This window comes from Anas acuta, chromosome 2 (genome assembly GCF_963932015.1).
Source record: "Anas acuta chromosome 2, bAnaAcu1.1, whole genome shotgun sequence".
Taxonomy (NCBI): domain Eukaryota; kingdom Metazoa; phylum Chordata; class Aves; order Anseriformes; family Anatidae; genus Anas; species Anas acuta.
The window spans coordinates 95,475,910-95,498,337 of record NC_088980.1 but is presented as its reverse complement, the minus strand read 5'-3'; the positions used below and the strand labels follow the sequence as shown (position 1 = coordinate 95,498,337).

The following is a 22,428-nucleotide window of genomic DNA, read 5'->3' as shown; positions in this document are numbered from 1 at the left end:
GCACTTTAAGGCACTCTGCAGGAACAGACTGCGATTTCAGCTGCCTTCACACATCGGTTCCGCAAGCAGTGCCTGCAGCAGGTAAGAAGCTGCAGCCTTAAAACCCTGCCCCTGCTGCCACCTGTGGAGTCCAAGGGGAAGGTGGCATGGGTGTGACTCAGCTGCCACATTCGGAGTGAAACAAATAAACCAAAAACTTTTAAACAGCCTTGCAAGATGCTTTTAGCTACCAGCTCTGCATCTGCTCACCTGTAGCTCAGAGCTAGCCCCTGCCTCAGCAGAATCGCTCCAAGAAAGCTCGTGTATGCCTGAGGCTGCACTGAGCAGGCTCTGTCAGGATCAGCTTTTGGCACAGCTGCGCAGGGCCACGGGGCTCTTCTCAAACAGCCGAGCAAGAATCCAGAATACAGTCAGAACTGTTTAACTGCTCGAACGTTTAGACCCAGGAAAGCACCACACAAGATTCTGTAAAACTTTAATTTATTCCCTTCCCAAGTATCCAGAATAGAAGACCCTCTTAAGTCAGAGAAAAATGTGACAAAGAAAGAGATTACCAGGAGAGCTGTTGACATGAAGAAGAAGAGAAAAGCACGTACTACCAAGATTACACAGAAAACAACCCAAAAGTCCTATTTAATGGGATAGTGCAAGTTAACAGCATGTCTCTGGCAAGGATACCTTCATTTGGATTATAAAAGTTTTACAGAACAGAGTTAGATCAAGAGTCTGGATGGGTCTCTGGTATTTTACTCTAGCATTAGGAACGTACTGTTTGAAAGATGCTGTACAGAATGACCCACCAAACAAATGTATTTACAAGCCTGGGGAGAAAAAAATTATTTTTCAGTTTATTCAAAATAAAAATACACATAGAATTATGAAAATATAGGTTTACTATTTCCACCACACAGAAGTCAATGCTGCTGTCTGAAAGGCTTGCAAGATCATTTCAAGTTTTTAAAGTTCATCTTTTTCCCTCAATAAGGTGTACCTATGTTCACTGGGTGCCAGCTTCTGGAATGAACTCTCTGGTGGGCTGCTTGCTAAATCCTGAATTGGCTGAAAAACAGAACAAACCGTAAACATCACTCGTTAGACATTTTTATCATCAACTGCTTCCATTAAATGAACTTCTAACAGTTGCAGGAGCGCACAAATAGCCAGCATTCTTACAAATTAAGCTTTGCTTTAATTTTCTTTTGGAGACATGCCAAAAGTCCCAAGTAGGTAAATACATATCTAGACATCAATTAAGTACCATTGGTCAAGGACATTGCATTTAAGGACATTTCCTTTGTTAGCAGATCTCAAAGGTAATGTCATCATAAGTTTCTGTACAAGTGACTTAGAAGACTTTCAAACGCACCCTACTACTCGATTTATTAGAGTATCTGCTACTTGCTTTGAAGGTATTTTGGTCTGTGTGTTTTTGGGATACCAGGGCAAAAGTACAATCACTGCCAAAATATTCTAAAAGTAATTTCCTGTGAAAACCAAAAAAAACAAAACACCCACATGCAACTCAGGGGACGTGTATGACTTAGGAGAGCAAGCTCCAGCTTCATTTCCAGCAGTGTTTCCACTGCCCAGGCACTCACCTCTTCCACAAGCTGGCAGGATGCCAGATAAAGATGGGAACACAAACAAACCTAGGGAACTAGATCGTGTCCCCGTCCTCCCTTGCAAAACGCACGTGAGAGCCCGTGTGCAGCTCTCAGCATCCAGCCTCTGCCCAGATGTGCGCCAGGATCCAGGAAACCCGCAGGCTTCCTCCCTCCCTGGCCAAACTTGCTCCATGCACTGGCCTCCAAGCGTGCCTAGCCCCAAGCCGACTGACCAGCCTGCACTTCGGTCTCCTGCTCTGCTTGACACTATTTCCTCCAGCTCCTCCCACTGACCTGAATTCAAGTTGCTCACTGAATCCCAGAGCTTTGGAACAATTCCTGACTCTGCAGGCTTTTCATAGAATGGTTTGGTTGGAAGGGATCCTAAAGCCCACCCAGTTCCAGCCCCCTGCCATGGGGGAAGAAGTCCCTTCTTTTCTGCCTACTGTATAAAAGCAAGTACCGAGGTGCTCCTGAGTTTTGTCTGAAGAAGGATCTGGAAGTTGTGTTCTTTAAGAGATCCCAGGAGTGGCTGCCGTGCATGTACATATAATCATCTTTAAGCAGAACAGTAAGGAATCTGCATGACAAATGCAGTCTGTGACTACTATTAATGCCACTTTTTATGTGTGCTAATAAAAGTAAGAAGCCCCATTACCACTTACCACTCCTTAGTTGATGCTCTAATAACCTGCCTCCTGCTTGGATTGGTGACTACAAGTCAATAAATACAACAACTGGTGCTTCCCCTCAGAAGCACCCTCTCGGTATGTTGTGTGGGCTATGATGCATTTATGGCTTCATATCTATAAACATAAATACCAGTTTTGCCTACTGAAAATCAAATGAGAACGTAAGAGCAGCTTTATATGCTCAAAAAAGTTGTCTAGCCCAGGATCTTTCAGTGGAGAGAACAAATATCCTTACACTCCTCCTTTATACAAGGCAAATAGGTAGTGTATTTCCCTCTGATGCTCTCCCTCCCTTTAACCAAGAGAAGCTTTTAACGAAAGAGCAGAGCAGAAATGGCAACATCATGTTTCCATAGCAGATTTCTCTTTCAGAAATAAAGTACCGCTATGACAAGGGAAAAAAAAAAAAAAGTCTTCATTAAATGGCCAAACAACACGTATTTGTGGTAACCTTACCTGACCAGGTGCTACATCAGTTGGATCAGGGCCGTGGTGAAACTCTCTATGCAATTTTCCAGAATGCAAGTCTAGTACGAATTGCTTCAGTTTACCCGGAACTCTGCAACAAATTAAACAAACACCCACGTGGTTATGAGGAGGTAAGTCCAACCACAAAGTGTACTGTTTCGAGTGGCCAACTTCTGCCCACCTGGCACACTGTGTTCACTTCCCAGCGATTCACACCGGCCGGAAAGCAAACGGTTTGTTAAGGTATCCCACCAGCTTCTTTTTCTTCCCCCTGTCTCTCGAGAGCCCAGCGAGTATTTCATCTTTTCAATAGCTCCCACCGCGCCGTAGCAGCCAATAACTTCATTGTGCACTCACTTCAGCTCCCCACCAGCCGTAATGTAAGGGAGAACAGCAGGCTCCAAGTGCACAGTTCACAGATACAAATGACAGCCGGGCAGCAGTATTGACAAAACAGCTCTGAAAGGCTCTCCGCTGCCCGAGTAACTGCGCGTACACTAGAGATAAGCACTAAGAGGATATCAATTCAAATCTAATCTGAAATCATCTGCTGTCACCCACAGCAAACGTGCTAAAACTACAGCATCCAATTTTATTCGCGAGATGTCAAATAGACTGAAAAGCTTAGGAGGAGGAGTTGATCTAATAAGCATCAAAGATGGGATTAAAAAAAAAAGTCAGCATGAGCAGCACACGTGCAATCAGAAGATAGCTGATGGAGCTAAAAGATAGAGATGGGTTTTGTAGGGAGCCCTTCGTTAGGCCAATTAGGAAAGTGGGACAAAGTGGGGCGAGGCTGGCTACCAGCTGTATTCCGGATCATCACTCAACCCTACGGACAAAAAGTAGCATCAGGTCCTACAAACAGTAGGACCGCTGCTCCTTGGGCTCCTAGGAGCCTACAGGTCAGCCACGCTGCTGAAGACATTCCTCTCCAACCTCTTCTCCGCCCCAAACGCAGCAAGGGCGTTTGGTGTCTGCAGCCCCTTGTAGCTCCCCAGTTCTCTCTGAAAAACTTCAGCTGATTTGTTGAACTGTCCCTGTTGTCACCTCCAGCCTGCCACAGCAGGCTAAACAGGGCCAGGTGGCCAAAGGAAGAGAAGAAAATGCTGGGTGAAGGTCTGATGTGACACTGAGGTGGCTATTCTCCACATCACAACTCTCTAAAGAGGACAGCAGCAATACTCGTTGAGGAAATCAAAGTTTGGGTATCCAAACCCTACAGGTTGGTGGCAGCAGTGTGATTACAAGAAAAAAAAAAAAAAGACCAGAAAAATGTACTGAAATGGCAGAAATCCTCACAGGTAAAGCAAAGTCCTAGCATTAAGATTTTACATGATCTCCAAGCACCATTTGTTACGTACTTCTAAGCACCAGCTCAATCTCCCAGAGCAAGGCTGAATAATTATTTATCGCCAAGCAACTGTCTCCAACCCTGACATCTCTCTCATCTTCATTTGTATGTAACAACTGGTACACAAACAGGCAAGTAGCTGTCAGTATTCTGGTAGTGCTTCACAGAAACAGAACGTGTAAAACACGTCACATGGAAGCCTAAACTAAACATCTCTATTACCCCTCTGCAAGAGACAATGATTTATTTTAGGACTGCTTTCAAAGTGACAATGAAAAGAGTGCTTTCAAAATGCAAATCACGCTTTTTTTTTCTTTTTAAAGCACTGACATGTGAACATGATCTTCTTCCGAAAAAATAGGAACAGGAGGAGCAAAATAATCACTATCAACTTCAACATGCATAGCTTATGATAGTTGAAAAGCACTATTACAGCTGCTGTTATAAAATAAATCAACAGACTGCACTTCTAGCCTGTGGAGAATTATGGGGAAAAGGTGGGCTTGAACTCTCCTTCCAGATATAAACATGTCAGGTAGGAAAATGCCTGCTGGAGTGGCAGAATTAGACAAGGTTATGCTGACATCACATGTTAAGTCTGAGCTTCGAATCCTTGGCTTTGAACGAAAGAAATATTAATAAAAATATTCTGAGTTTTTAAAAGTAAGAACAGGCAAAAATTGAAGTCTCAAGGTCTAGACCCCTAACCAGGGCTTAGCAAGCAGCGTATATGGAGGTATCTCCTTTGAGACAAAAAATGGAATTTAACAGAACCTGAAGAAAAAAACAGAACGCTTGAAGATTTCTTCAGGGCCCTGAAGATGTGTACAATATGAAGTGAAGAGACAGGCTGATGTAAAGAGGAATTGTCAAAGTGGTATTTCACTTAAGCCCAACACTTCTCTCTCATATTTTATTGAGATAATGCCACTGATCAACTGCTTTACACACTCTACTTTGAAAACTTCAGAAACCCAGGCAATAAGGATTTCTCTGCCATCACTCCAGGCTAGACTAACGCAGGAAGGTTGGGATTGCAGAGCAGGAAAAACCAAGCCAACAGGCTTCTTACACGGGGCATTTTACAATAATCATTGCATAACAGCAGTTAGACATTGTGTGTTATTTGAAAGCTTTCAAAGTTAATTGCTACATCCAGAGCAATGCTAGTAAAAATACCGTGTCAGGTTCCAAATACTTAAGTATTAAGGAAAATAGCAAAACTTTGAAAGAGCAGCAGCCATCTAAAAACTTAATGCGAGATAAGTTATCTACCATAAAAGCAACAAGCTCCATTTAAGCAAATACATCACACCCAGTCATATCAGCTTAAACTCTTACACTGACTTGCACACAGGCAGCTTACCTATCCAGATTTATTCATCTTCCTATTATAACCATATTTAAAATGTAGGCATGTGTTTGCCTTTGTTTGTCTCAACAGAAAAAATAACGTGCGCAGAGAAGAATACTTACGAGAGGTCACTGAAGTCTGGAAAAACATACATGTGCCTAAAGCTGTCAATAGCAATAACCGGACAGTCTGCTGGAGTCTTCTGAATATGGAGGAGGGGGTGCCTGAATTTATCACAGTCAGCGTGGAGGAAGTTTATTGTACCTTGAAATTGTGACCAGAGAAAAAAATCCATGTTAGAATTTATTTATTTTAATTATCCTGAATCCTACTCTAAGTGTTTTCACAAATAGTACAAAGGTGGAGGTACTAAATAGATACAACATGCAAAACTTGAAAACAGATTTAAATAACTAGGCACACTAAAAGAACAAATTTTCTGAAAGTGCTTTTGGCTACAACGCAAGCTGGAGTTTTGTTTTAATGCCCTCTCAAACTGCACGAAATCACTGAGACATGAACCATTTCTGAAATAGTTCCTTAATAATAAATTGTGCTTCAACTTTAATCAGTTCTAGAGGAATCCATCTTCACCATCAAAAAGTATATAAAACTAGGACTGTTTGACCTTTGCTTCCATTCTACATTGAGTTCATCTGAAAAAAATAATAATTGTAGCAATAAGGAGTTGGTACAAACCTTTTTCACTTATTAACTGTCGTGCAACCTCCTGTTGGAATTTCTCTAAACTCTCCAAGTCATCCTTCATGTGGAAAAGTATGAGAAAAGGAAGGCCTTCTTCTGTCAGTTCCTGCACAGAAAGCAAAAGACAAGATTCATTTCTCCCATTTCCTAAATACACTTAAGTGATTCCAGCAGCTTTCAAAGCCAGCGAGATCTCTGCTTTAGTGTGCGTTTTTTTCAGTGTTTCTAAGGACATTAACTGTTGACCTTTCGTCTAAGACACTCATTTTACCCAGGTAATTCTGTTTCTTCCCCACTTTTCATATGGTAGTTAAAAGATGCAAGTATCTCGTTATTAACATTTAGAAGTTGGTGATTTCTTAGCATAACGCAACAAATTAGTATCTTTAATTATCTCCATTCTTAAGAAAAAAAAGCAGAAGCTAATGACATGGCTGTAGTGTTTACAATCAAGCACTACTCTTTGCCAATGAGCATGTCCTGACTGGTCAACTGCATAAAGCATCGTTATGAAACTCACTTGCTGATGCATTACTAAAGGTGAGAAACAAATGAAAATCTTTTTTGGACAGGCAAGCCTTAATTCCTTGTAGGAATGCATTCTCTCTCCAGGAACAGGTAATTACGCTTTCCCTATCAGCACGCAGCCAGTTTCATGGTGGACATGAAATTGCCAGCAGCCTCCTTTCAAGCAAGCCTGCAAATCAGTCTTTCAACAGCAGGTTCCAAAAAACCCTCATAACTTCAGTGCTCTTGACAAAACAAACTTCCCAACCCATCATTAAAATAAGCCCTAGTCACATTTGCTCGCTTATTTTTAACGTAAAATTCATAGTAGAGATTGTTGCATTGATATTGAAGTATTCTAGTGCTATAAACACAGCCTAAGTCACATCACTCCCCAGGTCTACTCTGTAGGGTTGTGCAGTACATATTAAGAGCCTATTTAAATACTCTGTAATTTCAGCAGGCAGAAATCTCAATCTTAGCATGTTTAAATTTGTTTGGGTAACAGCAACACTGAAATTTTTTAAACAAAGTTGCCAGGCAAAACATCGGGTTGGAATTGAAAATATTTGCCTGAGTAAACGGGAAGGGAAGGTTGCAAGAACAACCAGAAAAGCCAAGACAACGTGCTGCAGGCCGACAGCGACGAAAGCTCAGCTTCCAAGGCTCAAAAATCCAATTTCCCCATGGGAAAAGTACACTGAAAATCCATCTCTCAGGTCTAAACACAATGGCACGTGGTAGCTTTTACGTGGCAACTGACTGAGTGGCGAATGAAGATGAATATTTGTTTAACTAAGAACTTCCCGACCTAAGTTGGTGGTGTTGACTAGGTCATACTTCAATTGTTTTGTGCATCCCACCCTGCTCCTCCCTCATGCAAATTGAAGTGTTCTGCATGCCCAGAGAAGCAGGGTTACGTACAGGGCACGTTCAGGGTAAAAATTAAGAACTTGTGTGAACTGAGAACGGATTCTTCCATCATGCGACTGATTCTTTGCTTCAAAACCAATGTGGGCAACGTGCTGTGATTCATTAGACACGTAACAGAGTTTCTAGCAGATGCTGTGGCTATATACAAATACTCCTTCTGACATGCTTTGAACTTGCTAATAGTATGTTGTTTTTCCCCTGTGTATTTCACAAAAAAAGTTATCATACAGAACTGGAAATGGGTAAAACAGAAAAGTAAGCCATGAGAGGAATAAGACAAGCATTGTAAGAAAATAAGGATAATTAGAAGAAAAAATTGTTTAAATGCATGCCCCTGAATCCCACGTTATGAATTACAGCAAAAAGCAAAAGCCAAGGAAAAGGAGATGTGAACCTAAAAAGATTAAGAAGGTATCAGTGCTTAAATACATTGACCAAAAAAACAAAAACAAAAAAAACAAACCCACATTTTTTTTTATGATACACAGAAGTAGCCAGCTCCATAAATGGTTAACACTATTTAACCATATCTTGTCATAACATTTGCAATTTACATGAATAAAAATAAAAATATAGTCTCTACCCAAGGTGTTATACACTTACATGTACCTACAGACACTCACATTCTTACACATGTATGCTCTTAGTGTCCAACTGTCCACACTCATCAAGTCTCCAGACACTTTTTATACGACCTATATGCATGATTATATATTTTTTTAAACACTGCCAGACTAAAAAGCTATCAGAAATTTGCCTCCAGTGAACTTCAAGTCTAACTGCAACGCTCCAGAACAGTGAAAGTCACACGACAACTACTTTCTGCAAAAAGCAAAGCATGCAGAAGGTTGTTGGGCATGAATTAAAGACCCTGAAAGACACGTTTTAGTTTTGAGAAGAAAATCCCCAAAGTAGAAAGGTAGAAAAAATTCTTACCTCCCCATTTTCAAATGTAATTTCTCGAACTAGTGGTACACATTTATCTTGTGTCCATGCATAAATCAAATCAAAATTGGTTAGAGAGCCTAAATATACCATATCTGGGGCATTTTCCTGTTGAAAAGAGAAATACTAGTTGAAAAACAGTAAAAATGACATTCCTACCAACCTGACATAAAGGTGACAACGTCTAGGCAAATATAAAAAAAAAAAAAAAAAAAACAATCTTATGCCCATATTCAACTGCCATGCATGTAACACTTCTATAAGCTACATTACAGAAATACAAGCAAATAATTCTATGATCACTTATGCAATCAACTCCACTTCCTAAGACAACCTACGAGGTATAAACTTCTGCCAGGTGGAGAAATAATATCTCCACACCCTTATTTTGTGCATACCTTATTTTGTGCATGCTACCCTACTCCTCCATCATGCATTTACATCAGATGTAATCTAAATGCAGATACTGAGCTCCTAAAGAATCAGCAAAAACACCTCACAACATAAAACACACACACACAAAATCCCCTAGGACTTGAAATTGGTATCTTACATTTGCTTTGCCAAAGATATGAATAAATAGTAAATTTTCCTTTCCTTTTCCTTTCCTTTGTTCACTACTAGTTATAACTCAGCATTCAGTGCTACCAACTTTTAAATGTAATTAAAGTTTTGGTTAACACCAAGTAAAGCCCAGTTGTTGTGGTTCGACCCGGCTGGCATCCAGCCAAAACCAGGACAACAGCTTACTAAGCTGAGGGCATGATTGATGCAGAAATGCCATATAAGCCTTGTAAGTTAATAAAATGTTTTGGCAGAAAAAGGTTTGAAGTCCCATTTCCTCTTAGGTTACTGTCTTTTTTTGTTTTAATAATAATAATAATAACTATTATAATTATGTAAGCAACTTTTTTTCCTTAACATAATTAAGGAAGGAGCATATGTTCAAATATTATGTTTCTAAGAAGTCTTGCAGATTTTCCTCTGTACCGAATTGTTCCTCAAGTTAAGCTATGGGAGTTTGCTAACATGCTGTTAATTTTTTTTTATTTTTTTATTTTTATTTTTTTTTTAAACGAAGAGAACTGCTTTTAGTTCCCCAATGAGCTAAGCCACATAAGACAGGCAAGTGATAGCCAGAAAACTACCATTCGCATTGAGAAATGGACGGTTCACCAGATGCTGAACTTCAGATTTTTTTTTTAAACACTTCTACAAGACACAGAATATCTACATATACACCTATAGAGGTATATATGAGATAAATTGACTACTTTTCTAAGGAAAAAAACAATTTCTGGACACTGAAATAAAAAACGTCAGATACAGGTTTTGTACACTTAATTGGCAACAAATATTTTTCACTGACTGAAACATCAGTTCCTTAGACCCTATTTTTTTCACTCTAGCAATGAAAGAAAATTAGATTAGAGATACAGCAACACACTGAATGGTCTGAATACAGTCTCCATTAGTTCATATTGATATATAAAGATAATTAGCAGAAAAAAATACAGAGTTACACTTACCCCTGGTGGCTTGTAGATTACATTGTCTCCGCTAAATCTCTCTGCTTTTGAAATAGCCCTACAACAAACCAACCAGTAAGCATGTCTCGGCACAGACAAACAAAATAACTGATACCAAAAATCATAGTTTAATTTGCTATCTTCACTACATTTTTCCTTCAAAAATCTGAAGAACCAATGTGCTCGATCTTTAAAGGAAAGTGACTCCACAGATCCCTGGTCAGGCTAGGTGAGAGGGCAGCAATGGAAGCAGCAAGCCATACCCATAAGATGAGAAGTCTGGAGTAGAGGCATCAAAGAGCAAGTGCTGAATGCTGCTAGAATTTTGGATATGAGATCAGCAGAGAGCAATGCTAATGAATTGATATGACTTTGTACATTAAAAAAAAAAGAAGTAATAATTAAATACTCTTTCTTAAGAAAGGAAAGGAGAGAAATGGATTTTTGTTTGTATTTTTCTTCCTGTTCCATTGTTTACATTGGAAATTTACATCTTATCTACCTTGATAAAGCAGGGCTTTGCTAAACTCTGCTGGCACAGTTAAAGAGAAGGCGGAGAGCAAACAAGCCCACACTAGATCCGTTTTGAGGATAAAATGGACAGAGCACAAGATGCAGCCTGTGGCTTCTGACCACTGATGGTGCACGTGTGCCTGGAGAACACATGCAGTTCCTCCCAGATGTTCAGCTCAGCATTTCACCTTAGTGAATTCCCCCCTTGCCTCTGGTGTATTTTGTGGTTCCTTAATCCCAACCACTACAGAGCATCCCAAAAGCTGCTACCCTGAACCCCAGAACTGATCATCTCTTATTTAAAGGGATGAGGACTGCTATGCATGCAACATCAGAGAGATGCCATGCCTTCTCTGCCATGCCTGGCTGGGCCAGCTTAATTGAAGCTGGCAGAACAGACCCAGCTGGCTGATTTTGCCTCCAGAGAATGAGCTGAACCACCTATCTCTTCTCCTTCTTGCACAGACCAGGAAAGGAAAGCACCTCTGGGAAACTTAGCTAAGTGTTCAGCTTCTTCAGTTACAGTATCTCTTCTGTGGACTCAATATAAACATTGCTGAAGACTGATTAAGAGAGAAGGAAGGAAAAAAAGTAAAATCTCAATTTATCTTGCTGCAGGAGGAAGTGAATCTCCCAGAGGTCTGAAAAAAACTGGAGGGCAAAGCAAAAAAAAAAGACATCACCAGGCTTAGCTCCAAGTACCCGTGTTTCATTTACTTGATTTGACCCAGTTATCTTTCTCGTATCATGTACAAGAGACACCTTGCCTAGTATGTTACACCTATTACTATTTTCTCCAGCTTAGAGACGTGTATTTTAAAATGGATTTTTGTATTCCAGACATGACTGCTCCGAGAACACAAAATTAGGCTTCTTTGTAATCACCATCACTGAGTTGAACTCACATCCCAATCAATCCTTCAACAAATAACAAGGAAGTGAAGACATTCAAGCCTCTGTCCAATCACTGGTGATGAACTCGTAATACTATTTTAGGAAATAAAAGCTATATTTATAGCTTTATATATTATATTAATAATTTTTATTATATTAATCATTATTATTATTATATATTTATATATTATAGCCCTGTTGTGGACCCCCAAAATTCGTCTTCTGTGTTCTTCCATTTCAGTAGCTGCAACTGTGACTGATTTGTTTCAGACAAGTTTCAGACAAGTCAAACTATGAAAATACTAAATGCCTGAAGATACTCCTTTTTTAAAGCAACTCAAATGGAAACACCAGCAGTTTGTGTTTCACTCCTCCTTGAAGCAATAACCTAGAAAGCAAACCTTTTGGAACCATGTAAAGGAACCATGTCAACCCCTCACATCTGCTTGCTGAAATTAAAACAGTTTTCAGATATGCCACTTTTTTCCCTGCATTATCTACAATTCATCACAGACCTGTAAGATAAATGTATTTTTTGGCAGCTTGTTTTGTGTTTCTGCATTTGACTTTGTATGCTGCAGCACAAGAGCACAAAGCCATGTTTTTAACTCCTATGAATGTTTCAGATTTGCCCTACTGTAAATCTACCTCTAAATAACTGCTCTGGTATCTCTTCATCAGTATACCTCCTATCTCCTTCTGCTTACAACTCTTCTCTCACTCGTCTTGCTCTGTGGTCCCCACAAACTGTAACAGAGTTGTAAAGACCAGCTGATTTCAGAATAATTATCTAGATGATCCTGAACTAAGCAGCACTAATACAGTTTTAAAATAAGCTATTACAACTACCTGAGGCCAGAACCACGTTGACATAGCAGGGAACTGTTCTACCTTGACTGAATTACTTTTTCCTGCCAAACTCATCTGTTTCAGTTTTAACCTATGAGAAGTTTGAACACGATGGCTCACGTTACTGCCAGATCTGCCCTACCACAATACCTGCCAAACTCTTTGTTCATCCCCAAGTCAGAAATCCCTCCCAGGGCTTGTTGAGAGGCTGAGTCAGAGGAGTCTGACTGATCAGGGACAGCGCCCAGTGAAACACTTCGCTATTTATAATCTCAATAGAAAACACTTACATAGACTCTCTTGGAAGAGTTTTTGCACGTTATTTTTTAGTCATGGGATATCTAATTAGGAAGTAGAGTAAGGGAGAGCCACCTGGACTCATGTATCTTACAAACACCTTCCTCTTTGCCTCCAAGACTTTTACAGAAAGACTTCAAGAGGCATAAGAGACTGACAAAAAAATTTCTTCAAACAGATGAAATTTTCTACCTTGATCCAGTTGCTTCGCTATTCTTCATGCGCTACATCCAATTCAAAAAACCCTTAGGGCAACTGTATGTGGTATAAAAGTTGGTATAATCCATACCAATTCCTGATCTTGCAACTGCGGGTAGACTGCAAACCGCTGCATTCACATTAATGCCCAATCACTTTAAATTGGTTGCTGCTGGCACATTGAACACTGTAGAAAGAGTCTGTAATTGCATTTTATTATGCTACTTAAAAAGAAAATCACTCACTCCCAATTTATTCTGCTTTCCCCAGTGAATGTATTTTAATATTTTTAAACATTGGTGTAAATCTGTATAACAAGGAGAAATTTGAATTTCTTAAGGTTGTTCCAGGCTAACACCACGTAGCTCATCAGTACAATTGCCTTTCTAAACTGTTAACATGTGCAGTGACATAAAACTTGCATGAAACAGACACAGAAATCAGGCCTTTTTTTTCCCCAAGCCCAAGAGGAAACAAGCAAGAAACTCCTGAATTACTTTTTACAAGGGTAAAAAAAAAAAAAGGAAAAAAACAACAAAAAGAAAGAAGACTATGAAAACAGTAATATTGTAAAGAAAAAAAAAGATTGTAAAAAAGAACCAGTCAGTAAAGCTACAAAACTGATAAAGTTTCTGCCAAAAACTTTCCCAATTCTTCTTCACTTATTCCCCTGCAAGGAAGCAGGAGCTTTGCGACACAACTGTCCAGCAACCTCCCCTAAAACGTTCCCAGTTACATTTAAAATGATTGAGAAAAAGCAACAAAAAGGAAGAGGAGGGGAGGAAAATCGGTTAGATTTCACAACAAGCATTAAGATTAGAGTTTTCTTCCTCCTTCCCCTACACTCTTCTCAGTGCATTTATCTGAGGATGCCTAGTCTCTTCAGTTACAGCACACTGAAATTATTAAAAGAAATCCATTTCATTAAGCCATATACAGTTCATTAACATAGTTTCAGTAATGAAGTCATGCAATTGAAGCATTAAAAAAAAAAAACTTACCCAAAGGCAGACATGAATACACAATCATCATGCAAAATATTCGCTACTCTTTCAAAAGTTCTGTAATTGTCAGAGTCCTTTTGCTCGAAGTATCCAATGATATTTCTTCTACTGCGCTGTAAAAGCAAAAGTTACATTATAAAGTTACCTCAAATTACCAGAAACTACCAATACTCCCTAATGACATTAAATACAGAAATGTTGTTCTTCTTGCAGTCAGATGGTGTGTATTAATAAAAAGACTAATATTTTAATATTCAGAATCACCTTGTCAAATACAAGATACAATTCCTTTCAAGTGATTAAAAGTAAAATAAGTAATTTGGTAGTGGTGTTACTGTAACAAAACTAATGCAGTTGGAAGAGTGATTATATTGGAATAATTCCTAATACTGAAAGTAATTTTTTTTTTTTTAATGCTCGTTCAAAAAGTCACTCATAATATTTCTGAAAGGAAAATCCCCGAAGTATTAAACATGTACTTCAAATACATTGTCTTTCCCTTGTTCACCAAAAAAAAAACACAAACATATTTAGGAGGAAGAAAATCAAAATCCTTACATCAGCAGCATTAATTTCTTCCAAATCCTGGACCTCCCGAATAGGATTGCTCTTCTGCTGCCTGATATAGTCTGCTATTGCTGTCACAGACCTCTGGCCCCTGTATTCTCTCTTCATCATCATTCCATTCCGGAAGAGCTTCAGTGTTGGGTATTTGCTTATCCTGTATCTCTGAGCTATATCCGCTAAAAGAGAAATGAAGAAAAAAAAACAACCCTGAGCATAGTATCTTATATATTTATTTATACATGCACATAGAAGGGGAATCTCTGAGCCAGCAGTCCACCTCTTCAAAGAGCAAACTAAAAAAGTCGCTGTAGGGGAGAATGGATAGCAGCTATATTATGTATCTTCATAAAGAAAATCATGACCAAAATTTAGGTGACTAAAGACTCTGCTAAACTATATTCACATAGTACGCTTCTTGGGAACAACTACAAAAAGCAGCTGAAGTTTAAGACTATGACAGTATAACAGGCAAATGAGAATCTTAAAAGCTCCCCAAATCTGAGTCAATCCACACAGGCACATTTTAATAAAACAAATCACACCATCTTTTTTTTTTTTTTTAAAAAAACTTCCTATGATTTTTATCTCACAGTGCTGGAAATATAATTGTCACCTCTTCTGTTCTAGAGAATGTGAATGTGCAAAATATTTCTTTTGGCTTACAAGTCCAGAAGATAGCTGTGACAAATCCTGAGCTGTTCAGGTTTTGAAGATTTCAGCTTTCAACATCAAGAACATCTGTATACAGGTAGTGCCAGCATTCCCGAGGAGCCCAACTTTGTTTTAGCCCTGGACTGCCTTCATGAAGCACAACCTGTTTTTACCACAACCTTCTGTATAGTGCAGAAACTATTTTTGTGCCTTTCTAACATCCAACAGCCACTTTAAACAAAGTACTTAATAGCTTTAAATGTTTTTCCCTCCTTCAGATGTGGTCGAAGTTCAGCAAAAAGCTTCAAGAAGTTTTACAAGGAGCGAATGGAGAAACAAGATGATTGTCTAAGCTTTGGCTTCTTAGGAAAACAGGGCTAAAAACAAATAGCAGAGACAAATCATGCAATGCCAAACAGACTTCCATATCCACATAATTTTGTTTAATTATGTCCTTCTGTTTTCTCCTCCCCGGAAATACATCTGAAAACAAAATACCTCACTGCCTGTGTGAAAACTGGGCGTCCTCTATTAAAACACCAGGATGGGACACAGTTTACCTGAGCAATCAATCATGTTTGTACCTAAAAGCCAACTGAATCTCAAGGTATGATCACTCGGACTATTTTCCAGAGTTGCTTCATCCTTAGAGGTGACTAATTCTAGTCAGCCACTCCTCTTCTGCTTTCTTCTCTTTCAAAGAGAAAGTGAACATTAATGGACCTATTTACCCTTTGGAGACACAAGTTTTCTTCAGATGGCAGAAGAGAGGAAGATACAGAAACTGGGGGCTGAAGGCACATCTCACCACCTTCCCCAGGATCACAGACCAGCCGAGCTGAAGGGACCTCTGGAGGCCACCAGGCCCAACACCCTGCCCAAGCAGGGACACCCGCCTAGAGCAGGCTGCCCAAGAGGCTTTGGAAGATCTCCACGGTGGGAAACTCCACCACCTCTGAGCAACCCGCAGAGTGAACAAGGGCTTCCTGACATTCAGATGGAGCCTCCTGTGTTCCAGTTTGTGCCCTTGGTGTTTCTTAGCTTTTCACAAGCTCCTTTGAAGTCCAAGCGTACATCTCAAGTGTCCTGGATTGGCCCCACAGTGTAGGGGCAAGTAAATGAGGGTCAGGCTGGGTTCTGACCAGCTGCATATCTGGAACAGTGCTGAAAAATGTGAAGATTAACCCTGACAAGAACGTCATTTCTTCTTGATTACATATTGACCACGAAGCAGATTTGCTATCTTACTCCTACTCTGTTCCTTTTTTAAAGAAATGAGACAGAAGTCCTTTGTAAACTATTATTTAAAGGCAGTTGTCACAAGCAACGTACTGAAAATGGGAAGCTAACTTACATCTCTTAGCTGCAAAAGAAAATTAAAATCCCATGCAACTTATGTCCTCCAGAACATAACGCTCTCCGTCTCGTTTAGACTTATTAGGGAACAAAACACATTCAGTGAGAACACTCAGTGAAACCATCAGCAGCTTTAATTGCTGTGAAGAAGTTATCACTTGCAGCTTCAGTTGCTGAAAACTAAGCCCAGTTCCTAACGTGCCTCACTATAAAACAGAGAAAATTGATAGGTTGAACTGTGGCATGAAAAAGGATTTGACTTGTTTCCCAAATATCCTGTCAGTTTTTAATGCACTGATTAAAGTTAAGGCAAAGACGTTTTCCCCCTTAATTCAGGGTACTTTTATTTCAAATTAATATTAGTTTCTCAGAGAAAGACAAAGCACCTATCAACATATTCACTATTAAGTATCAAATCAGAATTTTTTCTTCCTTTCAAATGCTGCCACTTTCTAGTTGAAGCATGTAAGAGCTGCCTGCAAGAAGCCAGGAAGTACGCTGGGGGAAGGATCACTTTATATTTACTCACCAGAAGAAAAAGTACACCAGCAAACCGGGCATTTGCTGCCTTTCTCTTTTTGATAGAAGGACCTTTGGCCTGACTGTCTGGCAGCTTATCAAAATTTGACCAGGGTCTGGTGAAAGACAGGGAGCCCTACGTATCAAGGTTTCCCCCCCGGGCCTCTCAGAAAGACATTAAGATTAAAGACTGTTACTACACTACAAACCTCCGCAGCAAGACAACAAAATTACCCTTTTTTCCTCACAACGTGGACTTTTTCTTCATGTTGTTTCCATAGTTATATGAGGATGCATGTGTTGTGTCTTAAGAGGTCTTGAACATTACCTGGGACTAAGACTGCAGTCCCTAAAGCTGTGAATCTTCATCAAGCGTGGACATTGAATAAAAAAAATGATGGTAGTAAAATTCCCACTGCCAAGAGTGAATTCAAACATCATTTCGTAAGTCAGAACTTGCATGCTCTTCATAAATTACACTGAGATCCCATGAATACTGGTATTTGAACTAACACAGAGAGATGACAGTCCTACAGAAGGAAGTGTTTGAAAACCATCCTTTTACAAAATATAAAATGCAAGTGCATGAAAAACTGTTTGAATTCATTCAGAAGTCAAACAGAGTAAATCTTAAATGTTTCATTAAACCCTGGCATTTGATACAGGTAGAGTTAGCATAAGCAGAGCAACTACATTATATTCCTTTTAAAATTGGAAATACAGAATGCAAATACATGGAATATTGTTTGAATTCATTCACAGATCACATTAGTTATAGTAAATCCTAAATTAATTTTTTAAAATATTTCCAGCCATTCTCACTGACCATTTTCTGATGAGTAAAGTTATTCGCAACAGATGAGGCTAATCTACCTAAAGAAAGAAAAAGTCTCCCAGCTACAACTTCATATTTTCTTTAAATGGTACAAACCTGGAGTTCATATTTTGCCCAGTTACTCATTAAATCACAGGCCTTCCGCCTGTGCCACCAGAATGGTTTCAGGCTAGTTACAAGAGGAAGCGACTGACATACTTGACCTTTTTCCTCATCTCTATGAATCAGAAGCTTAAAGCAGAGCTCAGATGACTGCTGAATTCAAGTGACTCTCTCCTCCCTGTTTCACATGTGTACACGTTGGCATGAAACCATTCCTAAGCCGCCCGGGCCTTCTCCCATTTATTCAATATGCTCCAACACAAATGTCTTTGTGGTTGCTCAGTTCTCTTCACAAATGCACTGTATCGATACTTATCCTGAGCTATGGGAGAAAAAAGCTGCCTCTTACAACAGGGATTAGCATCTTCTATTGTTGTTTTGGGGAAAAATTAGCAAAAAAAAAAAAAACCTTTACATGAAACCTGAAATTTATACTTCTGTTCCCTAAGTCTCCAAACTGTGAGCACGGTGGATTCCTGTACTGAAAGGAACAATGAAAGCCATGGGGGGCATGTCGGACTGCTCACCAAGCACTTCACACATCAACTAAGCTACACCTTCAAGCAGACACACAGCCTGTAACGTGACCTGGATGGCTTCAGACTTCATTGCCCAAGGTTGGCACCACAACACACCATCCCGAGAACTCAGCTAGCACGTAACACATCACTGAGAATCCAGAGTCCACTGTCACTCCATGAAAATAACGTGTACAACGAAGAATATGCTCAAACACTGCATCAGGACATGCTACTGAAGTAGACTCCCACCCACAATGTAGTTAGTGAGGTCCTTCCTTCCCAGGGAAGGATCAGCAACATTTATACCAGTCTGGGTACCACCCCACCATTACCTTACTCCACTGCTTCAGTCTTCCAGGGTCACAATTCATACCACCACCAAAAAAAAAGATGATTTTAACTCTACAGGAATGGTTTGTAGGGAATTTTTTCTTCTCAAGAACCACGTTCACCAGGATTTGAAAAACACTGACACTTTTCCTAAACATCCACCCCATGATATAAGGCACCACCCAAAGCAATTCACATGCAGAACAGAGGACTAGGATCGACTGAGAAGTTATCTGGAAGAAAATCAGTCCCAAAACTCAAACCCAACAGCAGCAATTTCTGAAAATACCTGTTAGTGTCTCTTTTTCGTAATGCGGTTCTGCGTGTTGTCTGAAGAAGAATGAGAACAAACCCAAGCTACTGCATTCCTTAATTTTTAGGGGATTGTTATAGGAGCTGTGTAGGGTGCATCCCTTCCTTGCCTCAAAAGCTGTATTAGTATTGGCATAAACCAGTAAGGTAGCTCGACTTTGCTGCATCTAACACTGATCTGGTTTTTGTGTGTCAGACCATCTTAGCTCTTCCTCACCCTCGTGCAATACCTTCTGTCTTAAAGGCAGCAAACTCCTTCAGCTGCATATTGGAAGCAGAGACTACTCGCAAGACCTGGAGAGGTCCATATAAAGCAGAGTTAGAAAATACCACGAGAGACCATCTAAATTAGGCATCCTACACCGATGACTACAATGCTGGCGACTTGCAGGTTGGCCCGAAGCAGGTAGAAGAAAAGCAATCGATGATCTACATCAAACTCAGCCAGTAAGAAGCTGGCAAACAGCAAATCCAGACCACCTTCTGCTGTAAAGGAGCATTCACAACAGCCTTGCCTTCTCTTAGCGGGGCCTCATCAGTAGGTATCCCATAACCTTTTCCCACAGCCTAACAAAATGGCTCTCCTGAGGAGAGCCATCAGCAACCTCTCAACCTCTTTTATTTTACCTAAAGATAACTTTCAGCCTGATTATTTTTTCCCCACCTGAAATGGCAGGAATGAGACAAAAACACTTCTGCTTGTTTACAGTTTCATTTAACTTCATTTATGAACCCCCAAACTCATGACACCGAGCTATTTTGCTTAAAGGCACAGCAGCAATACAGTCTTAATAATTTTTATGACTAACATTAGCACACACTACAGGAACTGCTAGACCCAAAGAGCTCAGCAGCTCACTGACATACTTCAAAAGAACAGGAGATCCCACAAAAGTCTGTCTAGAAAAGCACCTCTCAACATCCCACTTTTATTTCAAAGATTGATTCAAACCAGCTATTATTTTTCTGTTTTTATTTTTTATTTTTTTTAAGCTAGGAACCTCTTTGTGTAAAGGACAATAATAGTACAGTAGGTGTTGAACGCCTATATATATTTGAGTTCTTAAGAATTCTGTCCCAGAAACCCTAATTTTGAATTCATAGAAACTGTTCATAACACAAACTTTCCTCCAGAAGCATGAGTTCTTCTGTATTGCCATATTCACTCACCTACAAAACAGAAACATCGTAAATCCATAGCACTAAGTAGGTTTTTAACTTCGCTGCTTAATTGTGTTAACAAAAAAACACAACCACCCTCAAATAAACAAAAACAAACAACAAAATAAAACCTTCCTAATAATGTAGATGCAGAAAAATTTATAGAGAAGGTCACTTTAACCAGGAACTGTATTATAAAAAAATATGCACCTCTATTCCAATTATTATTTAATTGAACACAACAAAACCAAAGATTTCAACAGCAAACAATGAAGAGAAGCTTAGATATTTATGAGCTGTAAAAGGTTGAAGTCTTGGAAACAAACAGTACTTGCCTCAACAGATTTACCTTTAATGTATGTTTCACTCCAGCGTAATGAGCAAAACGTGTACATCAATGAATTAACGTACACATTTCAGTTATAATTATCTTGCGTGATATTGATGAAGCAGCATAAACCCTAACACATACCGAGGCTTAATAGACTGTTAATATTTAGAATTTGTATTTCATCACATTGGGGCCTAACTATCACTTCCCAGAAAAAAAAAAACATCTTTATATTGGTTATAAGAGCAGACAGAATGATGGTTTTGTCATTAAGCATCAAACATTTGGCAGCGCATCAATAATTCTCTTTAATTTGCCTTGCCCTCAGAAGCCGGTGTGAGCTGTTGGGACCTGCAGAGCGCTTCAATAATGGTGCATTAAGTGGAAAGTATCCATGCCTAGCTGACCATTTGAAAGCTATTTTTGAGTGGCCTGACATCAGCTCTTTGGGTTCCCCGCAGAGTCTTGGTTTCAAGAAACAGACCATTTGTAATGCAAATAATCCACCATCTCTCAAACATCATCTTCACAGGGAACTGTTAACTGTATGAAATCTGCAGGCACAAAACCTCCAAAAATATTGGCATATACCTTTTAGCGTTGCTAAAATACATAGGCACATGCAAAAATATAAAGCTAAAACAGGAAAAAAGTACGTAAGCTACTACAGAAGAGCCCAAAAGCTAGTTTTTATAGTAACATCCACCCTTCTTACAAAAAAAATAAGTCACCTATTACATACATTAAAATTATAAAGTTAAAACACTTATACATTAGAATACACCCAATAAACGTGTGCCATGAAATGTACCATTGCTCACAACCCAGCAAATAAACACTGGAAACTAGAGGTATTCCCTCTGGACCAACTCCCAGGGGAAGGAAAACAATCTCTGCTGTAGCATCTCCTCCTCTATCCAGGCCTGAGCTCTCCAACGGGCTCTTATCGCTCAATTCAATGACCCTATGAGAAGATTAAGTAACAAGCTCCTAAAGGGTTTTGAATACTTGGGGAAAAAGAAGCTTTCTGAGGCACGTAACTGCCAAGGCAAGAACATCTCATGGTTAAACATCAGGCATCCAGCAGCTCAAAGACTGTTTCTGAGCTCCCCAAACATCTCAAGCTGCAGGAAACAAAGTAAAGACTTGGATTGTTAATGTAAATCTTAAGAACAGACCTCAGCAACACAGGCTGATTTTACTACAGTCTTTTTTGAGAATTTTATTAAAAATTTCAGTCGATATCATATCAATATCATTGACTCTATGAAAAGATGAGCTAACCAGACTGTTGAACACCAAAATAAGACATTAAGGGCAAGAAAATGAATTAAAAAGAAAAAGAGCGAACCAAACATCAGACTGTCATTAATCCCCTCTCCCTCCCCAAGCCAAATCAGTTCATCTTCTGAGAAAAAAAAAAAATCACTGATGAAAGTGATTGAATATATACAGAAGAATATGCAGCAGCAACTTCAAATATGTGAGAGTAACTCCCTTAATAAGCTGATATAAAAATATCCATGCATTTAGTTTCTACAACTGCAGTGTTAAAAGACCAGGGGGTAATTCATTTATTCTGAGATGCAGGAGCTACACCAAGACAAAATACTGAATAGGAGAGTTTCAGCAAAGACTGCATGTTAGACTTTGCCTTTAACATACCACTCCAAAAATTTTCATTGCTTTCATTCCAGGCTCTAGAAAATAAGTAAGGAATTTATTATTCTAGAAAAGGCTGTTCAAGAATGCAGTTTAGGAAAACATACGTTTAACAGGAGACAGCATTACAATGGGAAAGGAAAAACAAACAAACCAAAAAAGCCTCTTGGACTTCAAGTCCAGGGGCCTAAAGGACATTCTGTGCAGCACACGGCAGGCACCCTGTCTGCTGCAG

General features: G+C 39.4%; 1 protein-coding gene across 1 annotated transcript in view; it reads right to left on the bottom strand.

Annotated features, from left to right (window-relative positions):
• Positions 1-463: 463 nt before the first annotated feature.
• ERP44 (endoplasmic reticulum protein 44) overlaps positions 464-22,428 on the bottom strand; it is a 45,656-nt gene continuing 23,691 nt past the window's right edge. Inside the window, exons 5-12 of the mRNA XM_068671287.1 lie at positions 14,405-14,589; positions 13,844-13,959; positions 10,092-10,149; positions 8,554-8,670; positions 6,172-6,283; positions 5,595-5,736; positions 2,753-2,855; positions 464-1,059 (exon numbers count right to left, since the gene is read on the bottom strand). Of these exons, the coding sequence (XP_068527388.1) occupies positions 958-1,059; positions 2,753-2,855; positions 5,595-5,736; positions 6,172-6,283; positions 8,554-8,670; positions 10,092-10,149; positions 13,844-13,959; positions 14,405-14,589 (935 nt within the window). The 3' untranslated portion in view covers positions 464-957. The remainder of the gene's footprint in view (positions 1,060-2,752; positions 2,856-5,594; positions 5,737-6,171; positions 6,284-8,553; positions 8,671-10,091; positions 10,150-13,843; positions 13,960-14,404; positions 14,590-22,428) is intronic.